We start from the raw sequence: 19,641 nt of genomic DNA, 5'->3' as shown, positions 1-19,641 counted from the left end.
CAACATCTACATGCTTCCACTAGCTCAGATTATGGAAAGCAACAAAGTGTGTTATCATAATTATGCAGACGACACACAAATCTACATAACTATGTCACCAGGGGACTATAATGCCATACAAGGGCTGGGTAACTGCATTGAACAAATAAACATCTGGATGTGCCAGAATTTTCTTCAATTAAACAAAGATAAAACAGAAGTAATTGTTTTTGGTACCAAGGATGAACAATTGAAAATCACCGCTCAGCTTCAGTCACTGATGTTAAAACCCACAAACCAAGCCAGAAATCTAGGTGTAGTTATGGATTCAGACCTCAACCTGAACAGCCATATCAAGACAATTACAAAATCAGCCTACTATCACCTGAAGAATATATCAAGGATTAGAGAACTTATGTCTCAACAGGATTTGGAAAAACTTGTCCATGCATTTATCTTCAGCAGACTGGACTACTGTAACGGTGTGTTTACAGGTCTCTGTAAAAAGTCCGTCAGAAAGCTGCAGCTGATTCAGAACGCTGCAGCTCGAGTCCTCACTAAGACCAGGAGGGTGGATCATATCACCCGAGTTCTGATGTCTTTGCACTGGCTTCCTGTCCAACAAAGAATTGACTTTAAAATCCTACAGTTGGTTTACAAAGCACTGAATGGTTTAGGGCCAAAATACATCTCTGATCTGCTGCTACCTTACGAACCATCCCGACCCCTCAGGTCGTCTGGGACCGGTCTACTATCTGTTCCCAGAGTCAGAACTAAACATGGAGAAGCAGCGTTCAGTTTTTCTGCTCCACATATCTGGAACAAAGTCCCAGAAAGCTGCAGGTCTGCTGAGACCCTCAGCTCATTTAAATCAAGATTGAAGACTTTTCTGTTTGCTGCTGCCTTTAATTGAACCACATTCAATTAATATATTAATCAATTTCCTGCATTTCTGCATTTTACTACTGCATTTTATTTCTTACACTGTTCTTAATTGCTGTTAAATCTCCTTTTCGCCTTATGTTTTGATGCTTTTAATGGTTTTAAAAGGACTGCACAATATATCGCCATTTCCTCCGGGACCGAGTTCGTGCAAGGCGTACACTATAAAACGCAGATCGGCAGAGATCTTTTCCAGACGTGGTTTGTGTGCGAGTAATTGCAGAATTGCGGCAGTGTATGGTTGATTGCGTGCAGCGCAATGTCTCAGGGAGACATCGATTCAAATTTAGAAAGTGTACAATATGTCGCCATTTCCTCCGGGACCGAGTTCGTGCAAGGCGTACACTATAAAACGCAGATCGGCAGAGATCTTTTCCAGACGTGGTTTGTGTGCGAGTAATTGCAGAATTGCGGCAGTGTATGGTTGATTGCGTGCAGCGCAATGTCTTAGGGAGACATCGATTCAAATTTAGAAAGTGTACAATATGTCGCCATTTCCTCCGGGACTGAGTTCGTGCAAGGCGTACACTATAAAATGCAGATCGGCAGAGATCTTTTCCAGACGTGGTTTGTGTGCGAGTAATTGCAGAATTGCGGCAGTGTATGGTTGATTGCGTGCAGCGTAATGTCTCAGGGAGACATCAATTATTGTTTCAATGTATGTTTTAAATCTCCTTTACTTTTTACGACTGAATTTTATTTCTTACACTGTTTCTTTAATTGTTTTTAAATCTCCTTTTCTTTTGCCTTATGTTTTGATGCTTTTAATGGTTTTATGTGAAGCACTTTGAATTACCTTGTTGTTGAAATGTGCTATACAAATAAACTTGCCTTGCCTTGCCTTGCCTTGCCTTGAATCATCTGTTTATCACTAAAAATACGTGTATTGCCAATAAAGTCTCTCAGAGTAAAAATATTTTAAATTCACTTCAATACTTTCGGCTGACTTGAATTTGCAAGCAGCCACAGCAACAATGTTTGTGAAAACAGGACGGAACGCAAAGTTTAAGATCAAGCGCATGTTGATCAACTGCTCATAAAAGTGCCTCTACAGTTACAGATAAGTGGATCGGCACCACCCAGTGACTCACAGTTGTGCCTTGAGCAAAATGCACACAATGTTTTTGTATGTAACCATTGCCCTGCAGCAGTAGCATCAAACAGCATTGAGGTAAAGAGCCGTATGGAGAGCCGAGGGCAAATACCTGAGCTTAAAAGCATAGCTGTGACCTTGGAATGATTACATGATGATTCAAAAAAGTACACCCTTATAATGAATAATTATTGATTACACTTAACTCAATACAACCTTAAGGGCTGACACCGCATTATAATGAAGCACAGACCTAAAACTGCTAAATGTAATGAAATCTATGTCAAAATAACATCCCCGCACTGTTATCTAGTTGCCTTTCCTGCTCCCCCCTCCTCCCTTCGTTATAAGTTGAACTCTCGCCTATGACCTTTGACCTGACAGACATCATTTCCCCAACAGTTTATGGCAGGTGTGCTTCCATGTGCACCCAAATCTCTCACTAAAACCAGTCACAACTTCTGCCTCACCATCGACAACTCCACTCTGTCTCCCTCCCCACACATCCGCAACCTTGGAGTCATGTTTGACAGCAACCTCTCCTTTGAACACCACGTCAAACAAATCACCAGAACTGCCTTTTTCCACTTAAAAAACATCGCCCCCTCCCTCTGGAACTCTCTCCCCAAAAACATTCGCGATTGCACTGACCTTTCCACATTCAAATCAGAAATCAAAACTCACCTGTTCAAAACTGCTTTTAACGTGTGACTATTATTGTGTACTCTGTTTTTAGTGTATTGTTTTTATATATGATGATTTTAATGTAAAGTGTCTTTGAGTGTCATGAAAAGGGCTATATAAATAAAATGTATTATTATTATTATTATTATTATTATGTTTTAATCTTCTCATTGTATTCCTAATCCTCAGCAAATCATTTTCATAATTGGCAGGCTTGAAGGGGATTATTGTGTCTCGTTGGAGTATCGGAGGCCGGTGGGGCCACCAGGAGGCTTAATATGGGGCGAGAGTTGGGTTTGAGACTTTTTAATTGAAATTCCGCGTTGCAAACTGGAGGTGCAGAGTTTGAGAGAAGTGAGCTTTTAGGAGGCAAATTATTCATATATTCATTTTAGGCATTATGGGGAATGTAGACTCTATCTCAGCTGGGTGATGTGTTGCTATAACGTTCGCCTCATGTCACATCTGTGACCAAGCAAATATTGACAGGCATCTTTTATTTGCTCCCCAAATGCCCTTGTTGGAGCATTATCTGTATGGTACTCTTTCTATCACAGCTGCTTTACGATTCATTTGGTTAGATTTAGTTTTTCTGTGATCAGCTTACTGCCTACCAAGCTAGGCACTATAGTAGTTGTCTGAGGCTGATGTATTGCTAATACAACAGCCTAAGTCCATCCATCCATTATCTTTAACCGCTTATCCTGTTCAAGGTCTCAAGGAGGCTGGAGCCGATCCCAGACGACAATTTGATGAAGGCAGGCTATGACAGGTCTGACACAGAGAGACAGACAACCATTCCTGCTCACATTCACACCTACGGGCAATTTACCGTTCTCAGTCAACCTAAGTTGATGAGTCTTTGGACTGTGGGAGGAAGCCGGAGAACCCGAAGAGAACCCACGCTGACACGGGGAGAACATGCAAACTCCACACAGAAGGGCCGTCCAGCCCGGGAATTGAACCCCTCTGAGGCGACAGTGCTAGCCACCACGCCACCATCCTATGTAACTGTATTTTACTCTTTTTACTTTATCTCTCGTGGCCTCTTTGTGTATGTTTACTACAATAATTACTGTTTTGCTCTTCTTTCTTCTTCTTCTTCTTCTTCTTCTTCTTCTTCTTCTTCTTCTCAGACAATGTTTCAAATAATTCTTTCTTCCTGTCATGAAACTCAGCATGACTAATTTGACTGCAAGTCTATGGTCTTATGAATCTGTGACACAATTCTAACAATAACTTTGGTCTAACTCCTGTTTATGATGTCTCAACTTAATAGTAATCACTGTCATTTCATTTGTTGTCCAATACTGCTTTCACAGTTTCACAATTTCTTCCATTAAAAACTTCAAAGGCGATAGCTGCAACATTAATGATGACAATCGCACAGGTGGGGAAGCAGAAGTTATGTACTTATTGAGTAAAAATAACTTACAGGTAAATCTACAGGAAACAAGTTGTCATGTCAGAACTTAATTGGTTGTCAAGTAAAATTCCTTTACAGAGACACCATTTGCTGCACAGTGCAGTTCAAGTCAATGCATGTCTTTTCAGATGCACAGGTATCTTACAGGTAAATAAGAGGAGTGACATCATGCGGGTCATTTGATAACTGCTCTTCAGTTACACAGAGTTTAAATCAACTTACTGTCCCAGCCTACATTTATTTGTAATTGGCTCCTGAAGGATTCTTTGATATTATCTGACTTGATCCATCTGCCTTTTTGCGTTTTCCTTTTTTTTTGCCTTTCTAGCTTGAGGATGATTTTTTTTTGTGTTGACCTGCCAAGTGTTTCCTAACCAGTGGCTCTAGTGCACCATCTGTGTCACACTGTGCACATGACTCCAGAACACAAATCAAAGCTGCAGTTAACAGTCATGGCCACAAGGTATCGTCACTGAGCAGTAAAACAGTACTGCGGATACTGTGCTGTGCTATTTATCCATCCATCTATCTATCTATCCATTATTCAGCTTTCAAGATAATACCTACATTGCATATATATATATATAGTAGTTTATAGTTTTGCAGTTCAATATTATTATTATTATTTATATTATTGTTATTATTATGACAAACAGCAGCAGAAAATGAAACTTCTTAACCAATGCAAACAAACATACACACGCAAACACACAAAGCGTTACATTCCAGTGGTACTTTGCATTTATTATTTATTTGATTTGCAAACACCAGTATGCTGTTTTAGGAAGACTGTTGCTGTGTTTTGAGACGTGTGTGTGGGTGTGTGTACACTTGGGGGTGTTTCATATGTGACCTGTGACAACGTGTCCATATCAGTGTAGTGGTTCGAAGGTTGAACTAGGTGTGGACGCACGCCTTTCGAGGGGAGTTCATCATTGACGTATGTATGTATGTAACATATGTATGTTTACTGTAGGACTAATCAAATGAGCAGTAAAATAAACAAAACAAATGCAAGTCAGTGGCACCTCTCAATTTGGCCTCGAGGATTTTTTGTTCCCATGAATGAACAGGTTTTTATTTTTTACTTTTACAGAAAACCCAGTTAAGAGCATCTCTAATCTGACGCGAATGAAAGGTTCACTTTTTCATTGATCACTTAATGAGTTTGACATTAAATGCTTGGTTGCCACTGTATATGGTGGATGCTTCTATTCCAACTACAACACAATGAGAGGGAATTCATCTGTGTTCTTTTACAGTCATATGGGGGGAGTGAAATGTGTGAAAAGTGTCATCAAGTGAGGAAAACATCTGTGATGTTCAGTCCAAGAGATTTTAACGTTTTGTTCTACGATATCAAATCCATCAGTACATATCTTGTGAATTTGTATGCTTTGATGTGTCTTAAAGAAGTGCTAACAAGTGGCGAAATGAGAGTACAAAATGGCATCAATTAAAATCATGATAAAAAGAAACATTATTAAGTCGACATTGAGTAAAGCAGTGAAACTGATCAGACCATGAAAATGTCAGAGTGAGACTCACTTCATCCTCTACTCCCTATGAATCCTGACTATTCATTTGTGCAGAACAGTGGGGCTTTATCTCCAGTCTGTACATGATCATACCACACTACCCGAGTATGAAGGACGGGACAGTATGTAGATCTGCAGAACAACAACTCTGTGCTTCCTGACAGGCAAAAAAAAAAGTTTATTCCTGTTAAATGTATTCATAAATTGCATTATGATGGGTCTTCTCGGCATGCTTTTGAGAATTAAAGTGGATAAATGAAAAATAAAATCAGAGGAGCGCTTTTGTTTTTGTTTTTGTTTTTTTTACTGTAACTGACCTTCTCTAAGAAAAACAAAATGTGGGCGTTGGATGATCCACAAGCATTCCTCCCGCATTTTTTATGCTGAGAGAAAAAGAAAAAGGAGGTTTACAAACCAAAAGGAGGAACAGGAAACAACAAGGCAGGCAGAGTTTCATACCAGGGCAGCTGAAAGTGCTGTTGAAACACATTTCAGGGCACAAATCCTTAAAACGATGCGTTTTATGGATTTATTGCTTCGATGTTTTAAGGGTGCAGGTCAACATTTCTCAATATCAGTGTATGGCAAATTTATTGTGATACATTCACCATTGTGATGCAAATAAACAAGACAAAGAAGGAGATCATTTGTCTCTTTTTCTTAAGTCTGTTCTATTTTATTTCTTCTTCTGCGTGCGTGAGGTCTTCTGACCGCATCATCGCTATCCAAATCCATACTAACCCGCTGCCCTCGGTAATGCTTGTTTTTTCTGTGTGTCGTGACTAAGTGTCGTGTGCGTTTTTGCATTGCCACATTTTACATGTCTACATGAGAAAAATGTGTGTGTGTGTGTACTTTTCAGAGTTAATTTGCATGTGCGTGTGTGTGTGTGTGACAGCGATGCGCTGCAGTGGTGATTTATGGGGGTGTTGATCCATTCCACAGATGGGGGGGGGGGGGGTGTGCAGGCCTCTGAAAAGATTGCCTCATTGCTTGTCACGCTGTTTCTAGCATACATACGGACTCTGCTGACCGTGCAGATGGACCACCTTTGATCCCCGTGTTGACCTTTATCAGGAGGCAAAGCTTACAGGGGCCAGGCAAGCTGATCGTCACATGTTTTGTCCCAAGTTGCTGTAAACAAGAGATATGTTATCAAATGATAATGGTATTTTTCTCCGACGGCCCTGACAATGTTGAGTAGATGTGCTTCATTCACATTCTTGAAGGGACACTCATGAAACTGTCCATGACAACTCATCTGTCAGAGCTTCTGCTTTCCACTGCATCTCTCAGATGGTGAGGGTGTGTGCATCCTTTACCCCCTTCCCTCCCCTCACCCCCCCCCCCCCAATCCTTGGCTACTATTGATTTCCTCTGTGTGTGACAGACCTGAGGCCTGGTGAGTAGAGAGGAGACATTTTCTCGGAAAAGAGCAGCGCCAGCTCACCTTCTTCCCTACCTGCTGCCGCTCAATATTTAATGCCCTGCTGAGCCACTCCAGGGAGGAATGAAAATGGAAAGCTCGGTTACTTTTAAATCATGGTCGTTGTGTTGAGATGTGTTTCACTCACGGCGATAAAGCTCTCGCCACCTGTAAGACAAAATGTGATTTGAGCTTGAATACCAAGAACGGGACGTGTCATTGACTGGAAATTATTTATTTAGCAATATGTCTTCGCACATCGACCTTTGAGCACGTTCATCCGTGTGAGTTAAAAATAGGTCTACCTCTTATACTGCTACACAAGACAAAGAGTGAACCAGGCTCATGAACAAATAATTGTGTCCAATTGAGGTGAAAAAATGGCCTGAATTGTGTTCAGACTATACAAGACAAAGCAGAGCCTTCTGCTGAGTCATGAAGGACTGCAGGCCGATAACTTCAAACACTGCCAGGCAGCTGTGGCTCTGACCTTTCACCTCTTTCCTGTTGGTTGCTTGTCATATTGATCAACTGCGAATAAAAGCTTGTTCTACTCTTGTATTTATTTCAATGTAAACTTCGCGATATATACCCTCTGTTAGCTGTAATGAGAAACACAACCAGGGATACATGTTATTCGCTGGCAAAGGCCTCACACTGTCCTTTAAACTAACACGATCGGTGAGATATAATGGGATTCTACAGATATCTTTATTTTTTAATTTTTTAAACGATATAAACATTTGAAACAATTATGAGGAATACATCTTTGGACTTTATATATCTTTTTTATTTGTCCAAAAATCTCATACAAATCCCAAAATCACGGATGAACTTATTAAGATATTGATAAGTATTGACTGTGTGGCCAAACTCTGACATAGTCAGTACGTGACCAGTTGTTGTTGTCCAAAAACTAAAAAATGTAGCCACACTGTTCACCAGGTGATACGTTCCTTCATTGCGATCGTTCATTTTCTTTTTTTAAGGTTATTTTTTGGCATTTTTCGCCTTTATTTGCATTTATTTGAGAGAGGGGGGGTGGGGGGGGGGGGGGTATGACAAACAACATGAGCTGTAACCACTCCGATATCAAGGCGCAATTTTTTGTTTATTTTGGGTCAATCCCACTGTCTGTAAACACTCAATAGAGTACCAAATTATATTGATCGGATAACTGAAAATAACAACTGCACAGTTCCTCCTGTGTGACTAACATTTGTTAAAAGTTCTAAAAAAAAATGAACATATGAATGCAAAACAAAATGCTTGAGTTGCGCAACTTATGATTTACAATTCAGCTTAGTGGTTTTAAAACTGATGGGGTCAGAAATGTAACTCCCTAAAAAGAGCAAACTATTTGTTTGCTGAACTACTCTGCATGCAGGTGGAATGAGAAGTATGGATTGCCTTGTTTTATGGTGTCGCAAGCCATAAAAGCACACAATGCTGGCTATCAGCAGCTTGAGTGCAAAAGTACAAGTGCCTTTTTACAGACCTCCTTTCCTTTTACTTCATTAGAAATACATGTATGTTATGGAAGCCCATTTCCGTCACTGTGATGAAAAAATAAAGATCCTGTCCGTCATTATAATGAGAAACTTTCTCAAAATAATGACTTAGTACCTCAGAATTATGACTTAGAATCTCATAAATATTACACAGCATCTTATAATAATGACTTAGTACCTCATAAGTCATTATTTTGAGAAAGTTTCTCATTATAATGACTTACAGGATCTTCATTATTTTCATCGCGGTGGGGAAAATGGGCTTTCTATGTCGAGGCAAGGTAGACGGGAAAAATAACAATGTGCTAAGTTGTAAATTTGTTGCAGGCACATGGTACATCTGCCTGCTGAGCTGACAGGAAGTCACAGTCCAGAGTCAGAGTGTGCACTATACTGATCTATTGTCTTTAACAGAGAAAACCACAAGGTTTTGTTTTTTTATCACCTAACAGTACATTGAAATATGCTCAAACTTATATGCATGGAAAAAATATGGACACCATAAAAGAAAAAAAATAGTTTTTGAGGTAGCAGGAAAACAGGAGAATTGCAACTTGCTCTGTCTATCTGTGTTATCCAGTTGTTATGATGACAATACACGATGCTAATGGCCTTGCTCAAAACCAAGCCTTTGCTAAAGCAAACAAGCTAGCTCCTTTCTGTATCTCCATGTGCAGCCTGAGTGATATTATTTTGACGGAGCAGAAGTGCAAAACAGAGGTGGCCATGGAAACTGACTATCCAATGGGAGAATATGATATGGGTGTGTCACACAAGTCCCGCTCTCTTCCTTCTGCCTGGTCAATTAATAACTTTCTTTCTGCACTCAGTCTTCCCGGGGAGGGAGAGAAGAGAAGGAATTCACTGGAAGTTTCTATTTAAAGATAAAACCGTCACATGATGTAGGGCTCCAAAAAGACTGATGAAGGAAGATGTGCATGTGGTGCATGTAAATAACGAACAAGCATAACCCCTGCAGTATGAACATGAACTGAGCTCAGTGACGTTAAGTCATCTCACTTGCAGTAGTTGTCCAGTTTCTCATTTACATTTAGTTTTACATTAGTCTGAATGTAAATGATTGATTTGATATCACTCGTGCGTCATGCATTTGGGAGTCAGGTTTATCTGAGCGGTGAAAGTTGCTGATTAATGCTCTCCATTCACTCCTTAACTGTGGTTGATTTGAACAAGGTGCCTTTGCTCGTGTACACCTGCTCAACAGAAGTGGCTCCCAGGTGTGAACTTGTGCTACTAATGGTGAAACGGTTGAAAAAAAAGTTATTAGAATTCCTGGATAAACCTCACACAGTGATGCAGCATTTCAGACATACAAACTCTTAAACATTTCAGTCTTTCTTTTCAGTTCAAATCTGCAGGGTTTACAGTCTGTCTGTGTGTTCTACTACTTTCACAGTTAGTGCGCACAGATGAGAGGAGAAAGGGTAGGATTGTTTATTTAAAGGTTTTATTGTTTTATGTTTTAGCACTTGTTTCATGTCTCAGTGTAGGTACTGCATGTGATGTGCTGGTTTCGGTTTTGTTCTTTTTATGTGAGCTCACCAAAGCAAAAACTATGCTGAAAGGGCAATAAAATGTAGAATTTTTTATAAGGTTAACAACTAACAGTGTGAAAAAAAACTAATATATTTTCAGAAAAACAAGTTGCTCCCAAAAAGGCCCTATCCCACAATTCTTTACCAAGTTAGTGATACTTGGTGTAGTACACACAAGGATTTTACATTATGAAGATGTATCCCAGACTAGAATGATGGAAAACTCACAAAGAAAATGGTGAATGGAACCAACAACAACATCCCTGCTGCTCAATCTCTGGCAGACATTCTGGAGTGAAAGCTACGCTTAAAATGTAAACGTACACACATATATGGAAACAATGGCAAGCTGTAACAAGTATTTCATGTAGTGGGGAAGGAAATAGTCCGTCTAGCTTTTTGCCACGATATATTCATCCGCCGGGCAGTATATTAACACGATGTAGGGCGAACAACGACGTAAGCGGAGTGATTTATTGGAGACTACACCCAAGCGCCTGTACGATTGCAGCGGCTTTTTCTTCGTTTCCTAGACCAGAAGAAAGCCGAGACGTGACGGAGTCGGGGGGGGGTTCTGCTTGCTGGAGGCCCGTTAAACCGCTGATAAATACAGATTTCATCACCGCTTCTTCGTCGCTCAAGAGACGTTTGTGACTTAACTCGAACCCTACGTATTTTCTTGCATCTTTGAACTAATCTCACAAACATGTCCTGGCAAAGCTACGTGGACAACCTGCTGGCTGATGGCAACTGCCAGGACGCGGCCATTGTTGGGTACACAGACGCCAAATACGTCTGGGCATCGAACGCCGGCGGTACCTTTGCCAATATGACGGTTAGTATGCTATGTGTGTGTCAGTATCTGTGGTGACACGGGAAGGAAAAAGTACATTTCCATGCCGGTGCGTTTGTCTGCATAGCCAGGCCATGTTGAATGGGGATAAGACGAGTGGTGTGTGTGTGGTACACATGGTATCCGTTGGTCACAATCCAGCTTCATTAGCACATATGCACCGTTGCTTTTCAACCCGTCTTTGTAGCAGTTTTACCATTTCCGGTAAATTAACCACACTCTGTGGTCCCAGTGTTAACATTATTTTGTCTTTAGAAATCACCACCAGACCAGCCGGAAATTGCCAAAGCCAGTGCCGCGAACTCAAGCTAATGGAGCTAGCTAGCTAACGTTAGCTTAAACTAGCCCTGTGTGCTTGTGATGCCGGTCTGATAATATGACCACGTCGGACAAAGCAAACCTTGCTTTTTTAAATAATAAATAAATTCGGATTTTGTGCTTTATAGTAACGTTTAACTTAGGCATGCAACATCGCCTACCAATGGTATTGCTGAACATTGGTTATCAAACTACAGCTCGCGGTTTTAGCTCAAATCAGGCTGGTCATCCCCGTTGGAAAATCATGCTCGGCTAACGCTAGTAGCGCAACGTTAGCGGTGCTCACGTGCGTTCTTCACGCGCTGGCGTGCTCTGTCTTTCTAGTTTTCGCCCATTCGGCTTCTGTGAATCTCACCGCCGCTACCGCCCCTTACTTTCCAAGATGGCGGACACACTCTCCATTCATTTTGTTCATTTTTGTCACGGGTAACATGTGTAGCAGTGGTCCACGTTTGAACAGTGTATTTAAACGGCTGCACGTAAACCCGATAACACTGCAGCGTTTAACGTTTTGTGACGCTAACTCTGCTAAACAATAGTCTCTGGCGCGTCCATGTGCCTCCATTTTGTCTATTAAATAAATGATTAGTCAATAATTCGAATGTGTGTAGGTGAATACACCATGAGTCATTGGTTGAATCCAAAAAAAACGTGTCGTAATATTTAGCTGGACCCTGCTGACTAGCTTGCTGCCAGTGTTAGCCACCCTCCTCTCTCCAGCTCCGCGGAATTTGTTAAACAAAGCAGACTATAGGAATGCGGTTAGTAAAATAAAAAAAGTGAAACTACGGTGCAAGTTTTCGGGAACATGACATTGGGCCTCTAAAAGCGGTAATTACATTGGCTGACCGGGCCCATACATGCTGCTAGCCGCCATGCTAACGCTATGTGAGCTAACGTTAGTAGAAATCCTTTGCGTTTCTCGTGTTTTCCTGAAGGAGTTCCTGTGTGCCATGACTGTGCACTTCTGGTGTTACAGGGCGACGCCTTTTGTTCTGTAGATCGGTTCAAAGAATAAACCGTAAAAACATTACAATACGGTCAATACATATTATTATTATTTATTTTTTGCACAAGTAAGCAGTAGTGGTCTCAAACGTATAATAAAAGTAGACAAACATTTTTGTATCAGATTTTTCAGCATTGTGTTTTGGCAGCTGGACTGGGCCTCTGAGATTTCAGGACTTGCCAGCTCTTGTATATTGGAGTCAGCTGTGTCTTTAAACAGACTGGACATCCTTTCTCACTAGTTACACTACTGTATTATCTACTGTTATCACTACTCTTGACCAACTTGGCAAGTTAGAATAAAAAAACAGTATTGAATGCTAACCCCTTTTCTTGGAAAAATAGTCAAGTAGACTTAAATGTCTTTTTCGTTTTTGTAGATGACTGTTTTGTGCAGCTTGATTAAGGATTTAATCATTTACATTTGCGTTACTACTCCTTGTGATGTTCTGGTGTAAATGTATATGCTTCATACATTTCACATTTAGCTGCTGCACTAGAAACGGTCCGCATTAGCACATGCTTTAATTCCTAGATTACCACAATTGCATGTAGTAGGTAAAAGGAGGGAAAGGTTAAATTACATTTTACTTAATAATCTTTCTGCGAGGATATATGACTTCAAGGAAATCCTTAGCTAGCCATCTGAAATGTAACCTGATTCAGTCCACACAATGCTCTTTTTCTAAATTCGTATACTTGAATGCCTATCTCTTCATAAGTGCATGGTTTATGATTCATTTGTTGTGTTGTGCGAGTTAGTAGTTTGCTTCACTAAATAATTGTAGTCCTAGTCTTAAAATGCCTAAAAAAACAAGAATAACGGAGCTAAGAGGCAGAATAATGAGCTGTTTATTTGTATAGCGTGTCTTCTCAAAAGGCTTCACAGTGCCCGCACTTAATGCACTAATTGAGAATTATGTTGTGAGTATGACGGCCACAAAAAAGAACCCCAAAAGACTTGAGTCTCTGTCTGCATTAATCATTTTGAATTTATAGAGTTGTACTTGACTTCTTGATTTTTGTGTGTCGTCCCCCCCCCCCCCCCCCCCCCCCCCCGCAGCCTGAAGAAATTGACGTGTTAACAGGAAAGGACCGCATGGGATTCTTCACCACTGGGATAACCTTAGGCAATAAGAAGTGCTCCGTAATCAGAGACAGCATCCAAACTGACAGCGACTGGACAATGGACATCCGGACAAAGAGTCATGGAGGAGAGCCAACATACAACATTTCTCTAGGCAAAGCCTCCAAAGGTGAGCGCCACGTTCAGTGTTTGTTACAGTTTAGTAGTGCTGCAGTGACAGCGTAGCCTGCTTTGACATGGCACCATTAGTTTAACAACATTTATAAACTTATGTTGTGCATGTGTGATAGATCTTGAATGCGCCTTTCCTCAGTATAAGACACCGGTGTTTAATGTCTGTAACTCACAGGATATTACCCTTGGATGTCATTTTATTACCATAGAAAACTGCATCTCCGCTAAGTAATACTTCGATAGTGGTAGGGGGCAGATTCATATCAGAAGGGTGATGGAAATGCCTTTTGAAGTATCATTGTCTTCCATGCTAATTATAGCGGTATTGCAGTTTAATATCATTTTTATGATGCATGTTTTGTTAGCGGAAGGAAGACTAGACATCTTACAGATTAACTAATAACAATCCTAAATAATTGCTAACACGTTTGTCACATGTCCCCCTCTTTAGGATCTATCGTGTATACAAGTTCTCTAGAGAGATTTAATGTTTCCGGGCTCCTGACTTATTTATCAATTGAATAAATTATATAAGTCCAGACTGTCACTAAACTACCATGCGGTACCACAGGATAGATGCCTACTTATTTCTTTTACAACAGAAAGCGTTCAATGTTCTTGGTCAATGTTTTGTCAAAATGGACATTTTGGAGGAGGCCACGCTTTACATGAGCAACAATCAATACCTCAATTCTTACCAATTTCTTTATGGTACAAAGAAGTCGAGTTAAGTCCTTTTTTTTAAATTTTTTTTAAAGAGTTTGCCTGAGAGTTGTGAGTTTTCATATTTCCTGTATGGGCCCCGATGCCCTGTCCTCCCCACTACTAAAACTTAAAGGTGAGACTGCAGCTGGTTCCTATTCTCCACACTGGGCCAGGACTTCCTAAAAACTATCTTAAGTGCATGAATCTACCTCTTTCCTTGTTAACACACTCTCTACCCTCAAGTTATGAATCTTCCCCCTGCTCACCTGCTGCTTCCACTCTATTCCTGGTGAAAGGCTTATTCAGGCTCTTCAGGGCTCTTGCGTGTATTGAGGAGAGGTACCACGAAGCATGTTGCTGTGTCTGCATGGTTTAGTATCCAGTAGGACCTTCACTTTCCTAGTCTTTGCTGCTGGCATTGTGTTTTGATTACAAATGAAACAAAGACGAGTGCAATAAACTCAAAGTACAGACTGGGAGATGGAACACCAAGCTACTTAAATCTGTCACACACCCAAACAACCTGGTTGCTTGGCTATCTAAAGTGAGCAAGAAGCTGATTTGGCAAACATTTGGATGAGTAAATTTACCTCTTGACAGGTGTGCAAACTTTGGCTGGGACTTGCTGTCTTAGATATGTAGGAGTAATGGCAAACAATATATTGTCCAGCTCTAGTGTACATTTTATATTTACTTTAAGGAAAGGGTATATTGAAGCGCTCAATGTTGGATTCAGCCATTTTCAAAAAAAATAATGGGACTCAGTCTGACTATCTAAACATGACTTTGTGAAAGTTTGTGTAGCTGTAGCACAACTCGGTCAAATACTGATCCTTACCGTGAGGCCAGTGCACAATGAGCGCCCTGCTAATCAATAGTTCATGACGTATCAAACATTGCTTTCACTCTAAAATTACATTTTAAACTACAGCTCTGAGCCTCTGCGCATCCCAACTGTAGAGACTGAAACAGCTTTGCATGCATCCTTTACATGTGTGCTCCCACTGTACTCTCCCTCTTCCCACTTGTAATGTCTTGTTTCACCAGCAGCACTGATCTGAAACTGAATGTTTAGGCTCGATGCCGCCTTCAGCCCAAAGCTCCACTATGGTTTCTGTGCATCGTGCTGCTCTGTAGCCGTCTTGTCCGCCTGCTGCTTCTGGCTCTTCTCTTTTCACTGTGTGTGATCTGTGCACCTTCTCTAAATGTCCCTTCTGTCTCTTTTCTTTCAGTCTTGGTCTTGGTAATGGGCAAAGAAGGGGTCCATGGAGGCGGATTGAATAAGAAGGCATTCTCCATGGCAAAATACTTGAGGGATTCAGGGTTCTAGTTTAGTTTTCACGTAGCTTATGTGGAGAGTTGAGGGAGAGGAAAAAAACCAAGACTTTAAAAACCACAAACTAAACAAATTACTGTCGCGCCCACGTTTGATCCAAACGGAGCATTTCTAACAAAGCGACGGTTTAGGCTCCGTTCTCAACCATGTAGCCCCACATTTAGCAGGGTGGCAATAACAAAACAAAGTGTATATTCTTTTCCAGTCCTGCTATCACATGTCTGTTCATTTATTTTGTTTTTTTTCCTTGTGTACTCCAGCATTGGTTGTTGTCATGGGGAAGGAAGGTGTCCATGGAGGGAAGCTCAACAAGAAAGCATTTGATATGGCTGATTACCTGAGGAAGTCCGGATACTAAAGCAGCCTGTACCCAGCCACCTAACAGCTCACCCTTACCACCCTGTTGCATTTCACACTACTCCAGTCCTAGTTGGTAGCTTCATTTTTCTTCTTTTTTCTGCCGTCTCTCCTCCCCATATGTTGTTCCCCTCTTCCTGTCCCCTCAGCACACCCGTGCTGTGTCCTCTTGAGCACTACAAGTTGATCCACAGCAAAGAAGAGCATGTTGCCAACAGGATGTCATGATGAATCTGTACAGCTAAGAAAGATCTGGCAAAACACTCGAGACAATAAAAGCTTTACTGTCAATTTGAAGTAGATATATTTTTTCTTTTTTCTCTATCGTGGTGCCCATGACTTAATCTCTCCCAAACCCGATCGTACACTCCTCCCCGAGCAGCTGACGACTTAAGCACTCGAGCGGTAACTGAGCTTGTCGTGTCTTCCTGTTTAATTTCCATTTCGTGTGGAAGGGGAGACTGCGAATGTCGGTCCACTGTTTCCCCTCCCCCCCCACTCTCGCCAAAAAAAGTTTAGTCCCGCCCCTTTCCCCCATCCCGTTTATTACAAACCTTTGCAGGAGACTCGTCTTCAAATCAACCAACCAACCAGTCCCCAACCCCTCTCCTTTCAGACCCACTGTGCGGTCCTAAATGCATTTGATGAAAGGGCGGGGTGGGAGGGTGCTTAGATCGGTTCAGTTGACGATCATGAGCCGGCGCATTGGTGTTGCCCAAATGCTGGTAGCATCTCTTCCCCAACCAGACGAGTACCAACCATGGACATTCCACAGTAACCATGGCTCAGGCACTTGATACCGTTTGGTTCGCCAGCTCCTGTAATTTTTTTTTTTTTTTTGTGAAAGTCTGCCATTTTTGGACTATTTCCCAGCATACAACATCTGGAGCGTGTCCAGTTAGAATTTTTTTTTTTTTTATATATAGGACCAAGTGAAGGATGACTTCTCACTTTTACCTGATGAACCGTTACGAGATAATAACACTAAAAACATGACGCTACAGGGGAGGTGAGGGTGGGAGTATATGAAGAAAATTCTCAGTGTTCTTTTTTTTTTTTTTTTTTGTCTTAAGAGAACGACTGCATTTGTACAAACCATGCTGTGTTGAAAACTACAAAACTGTGGAATAAATTGCCTTTTACTCTCTAGTCAGCTGAGCTCTGGGGTATCACACGGTCTGTCAGCACTGCTAACTGTAAAACCTTTCAAAAGTAGAAACGACACTCAATGGGATTGGTTGGAACAAAATCTTCTGGTTGTCTTGTTGAAGCTTAACTGCAGAACCTGTGTATCCTTGTGCCATAATCGAGATCTGTTTCTGTCCTAAGATGGATCTTGTCCACTAAAGAATCCTTTCATTGGTACTTCTTTTTTAGCTTCAGCTCCAATGTTTAGGCCTTGTGGGATCTGTGTACTCACTACAAAACAAAGTTTCAAGTCCTGTTAATGTTAATTTCCTTTTTCTTCACCACTTTTTTTTCTTTCTTTTTAATGCATCTGATTTCATATGCATAAACCCAAGAAATGCCATAAATTGATTTATCACCTTGTTTACAGACAGATCAAATAAATTTATTCCAACCAGATAAATGTTTGCTGCCTTTTATTATCATGCAGGATTGTTCTCGTTTTACATTACTTGCATTATAATGAGATGATGCTGGACTTAGCTTAGCACAAAGACTGAAAACGGGGAGCCTGCTTGGCAGGTCAAATTAAATGTTAGGAAGTCTAGAATTGAGCTGAGTCAGTAAACTGACAGTCTCAGAAAATGGACCAGGACGGGCCACGTTGTTCTGAGTTATTGTAAAGATGTTCACGTTTCAAAAATGCTGACAACCTCAACCTGAGGTCAAGTCTTGAGCTGGTCTGTAGCTTTTGATATCAGATGGAGGTTTGAAACTCAACATGGATAAGATGTCATTGAAATGTTACACATCCAGGACAAAAAGCTCCAGGATGTCTCCTAAATGGACCATGGGATGTTCTAATATTTTGGGGTGTTTAATGCCTTTTTATGAAATAGGTAATGTGAAATTAACTGCAACAAAGGTCCCCGGCCGGACACTCTGGTGCACTGAAAACCTCAGTGTTTAACGGAGTCTGTGACATCTGACGAGTGTAGCGGTGCCGTGCCGGACTTCTGTCGGGCTGACTATCAGATAATCGGCTCATTACTGAACATGGTGAACACTGCAGCTGTACATTTTGTGACAAATCTACAGACTGAATTGGGAAGTAGTAGGACGAACGTCTGTTCGCTATATTACAATAGCTATCCTCCGTCATAAAAACTGAGTCAATATTTCTTAACCATGATGTTTCCTTGAAGTAAATTTGTATTTAACATGAGCAAGAAAACACTGACGAGACAAAATACATCAACTGAAAAAGGCAACAGGTTTCATGAACAAAACAAACATCAAGCCATGTTATGACAAAGATTATACTATAAACTGCATTAAAATGAGATATGGTCAGTTAATGTGTATTACAAGGCCTAGCCACAAATAACCGTGTGTTAAATGGAGTGATCGGTCTGAAGTTCGCCACAGGCAGCTTGTCTCCACATCTTAAACAGAATGTGACGTCACAAGGAGAGCACATTCTTTCTGCTTCGTCTGTGGCTTCAGCTCCTCTTAGTGACTCACTAACAGATACACCGTGGCACAAAGTGCAGGCTCCTTCACAAGCCGCTAGAAATAAATTGGCAAAAAACCCATATTGCTGTGGCTTCAAATCTTTCTACACTTGCTGAATCTTTAATTGTTTTACAAAAAGGATGCTGCATAGCGCGTTCATAGAGTGTCTGTGTAGCAGGAACATGTATGTACAATAATGAAACTTTCCTCCGTTGTGTGAAACATGTGGGTTAGGAGATAATCAAAGCTGTGATTTATACGTTTTATATACACTTTATGAATGAAGAAGCGTCGTCTTGTGTGTCTAGGACTTTCCCGCTAATTTGTGAACATCTTTTATATAAGTACAGTATAAAAGTCTACTGTACATCAGTGTCTGTCAGATCTACGGCATGCTCACCGACTCGCTGTCACAATCAGCCCTTTATCCGAAATCATGTAAAAAAACCAATTTAAGATTTGTAACTGAACTTATAGGGCGGAGATAAATTACAATGTCTTTTAAGCAGTGACGGAAAAGATGAAACTGTTTCGTGACCCCCAACAAAAGTCTCTTCAGGCGGAGGGGGTGCGATTCGGTGACCAATCGGGTCGGCCGGATCAAGCCCGGGGCGGGTCGTGCTCGAGGCCTTCGGAGCACGGCTGCTGCATCTGCACCACCACGGTCTCCACCGTCACCTCCTCGCTGTCGCTGCTGTCCAGCTCGTCGTCCTCGTAGTCGGAGGACTCCTGGTCGGGCGCCGAGCGCGACGCCCCCGACATGGTGCCGAAGGAGTGGGCGCTGGTGGAGGCCAGGGAGCGCAGCAGGGGGGTGCTCTCCGACACCTCCTCGTTCTCGTCGGGGCCGCTCTCGCCCTCCTCGGAGTCGGAGTCGGAGTCGCCCTGCGAGGGGACCACCTTCTGCTTGCACACCGGACACGTCTTCTTGGTTTTGGTCAGCCAGGGGTCCACACACTTACTGTGGTACGCTGCGGACAACAAAGGCAGAAACGGTTATTCACATTC

At 41.5% G+C, this 19,641-nt stretch overlaps 2 protein-coding genes across 3 annotated transcripts in view; one reads left to right on the top strand and one right to left on the bottom strand.

Moving 5' to 3' along the window:
- Positions 1–10,631: 10,631 nt before the first annotated feature.
- On the top strand, positions 10,632–16,284 carry pfn2b (profilin 2b). Of its 2 annotated transcripts, none has more exons than XM_079267630.1 (3): positions 10,632–10,990; positions 13,398–13,590; positions 15,897–16,284. In XM_079267630.1, the coding sequence occupies exons 1-3, from the start codon at positions 10,862–10,864 to the stop codon at positions 15,992–15,994; spliced, it is 420 nt and encodes a 139-aa protein (XP_079123756.1). In that variant the 5' UTR covers positions 10,632–10,861; the 3' UTR covers positions 15,995–16,284. The 2 variants fall into 2 exon arrangements, with proteins under 2 accessions (XP_079123756.1, XP_079123757.1); XM_079267631.1 differs by lacking the exon at positions 15,897–16,284 and adding an exon at positions 15,533–15,890.
- Positions 16,285–17,671: 1,387 nt separating this feature from the next.
- Positions 17,672–19,641, bottom strand: part of rnf13 (ring finger protein 13) — a 33,858-nt gene continuing 31,888 nt past the window's right edge. The window contains exon 10 of the mRNA XM_079267629.1: positions 17,672–19,604. Within this exon, the coding sequence (XP_079123755.1) occupies positions 19,237–19,604 (368 nt within the window). The 3' untranslated portion in view covers positions 17,672–19,236. The remainder of the gene's footprint in view (positions 19,605–19,641) is intronic.

Source organism: Melanostigma gelatinosum, assembly GCF_949748355.1.
Source record: "Melanostigma gelatinosum genome assembly, chromosome: 4".
NCBI lineage: Eukaryota > Metazoa > Chordata > Actinopteri > Perciformes > Zoarcidae > Melanostigma > Melanostigma gelatinosum.
This window is presented reverse-complemented; position numbering and strand designations above follow the sequence as displayed.

Coding starts and splice junctions, on each gene's coding strand:
- pfn2b (XM_079267630.1), top strand. CDS start 10,862: ATGTCCTGGCAAAGCTACGTGGACAACCTGCTGGCTGATGGCAACTGC. Junction 10,991..13,397: donor GTACCTTTGCCAATATGACG/GTTAGTATGCTA, acceptor CCCCCCCCGCAG/CCTGAAGAAATTGACGTGTT. Junction 13,591..15,896: donor TCTAGGCAAAGCCTCCAAAG/GTGAGCGCCACG, acceptor TGTGTACTCCAG/CATTGGTTGTTGTCATGGGG.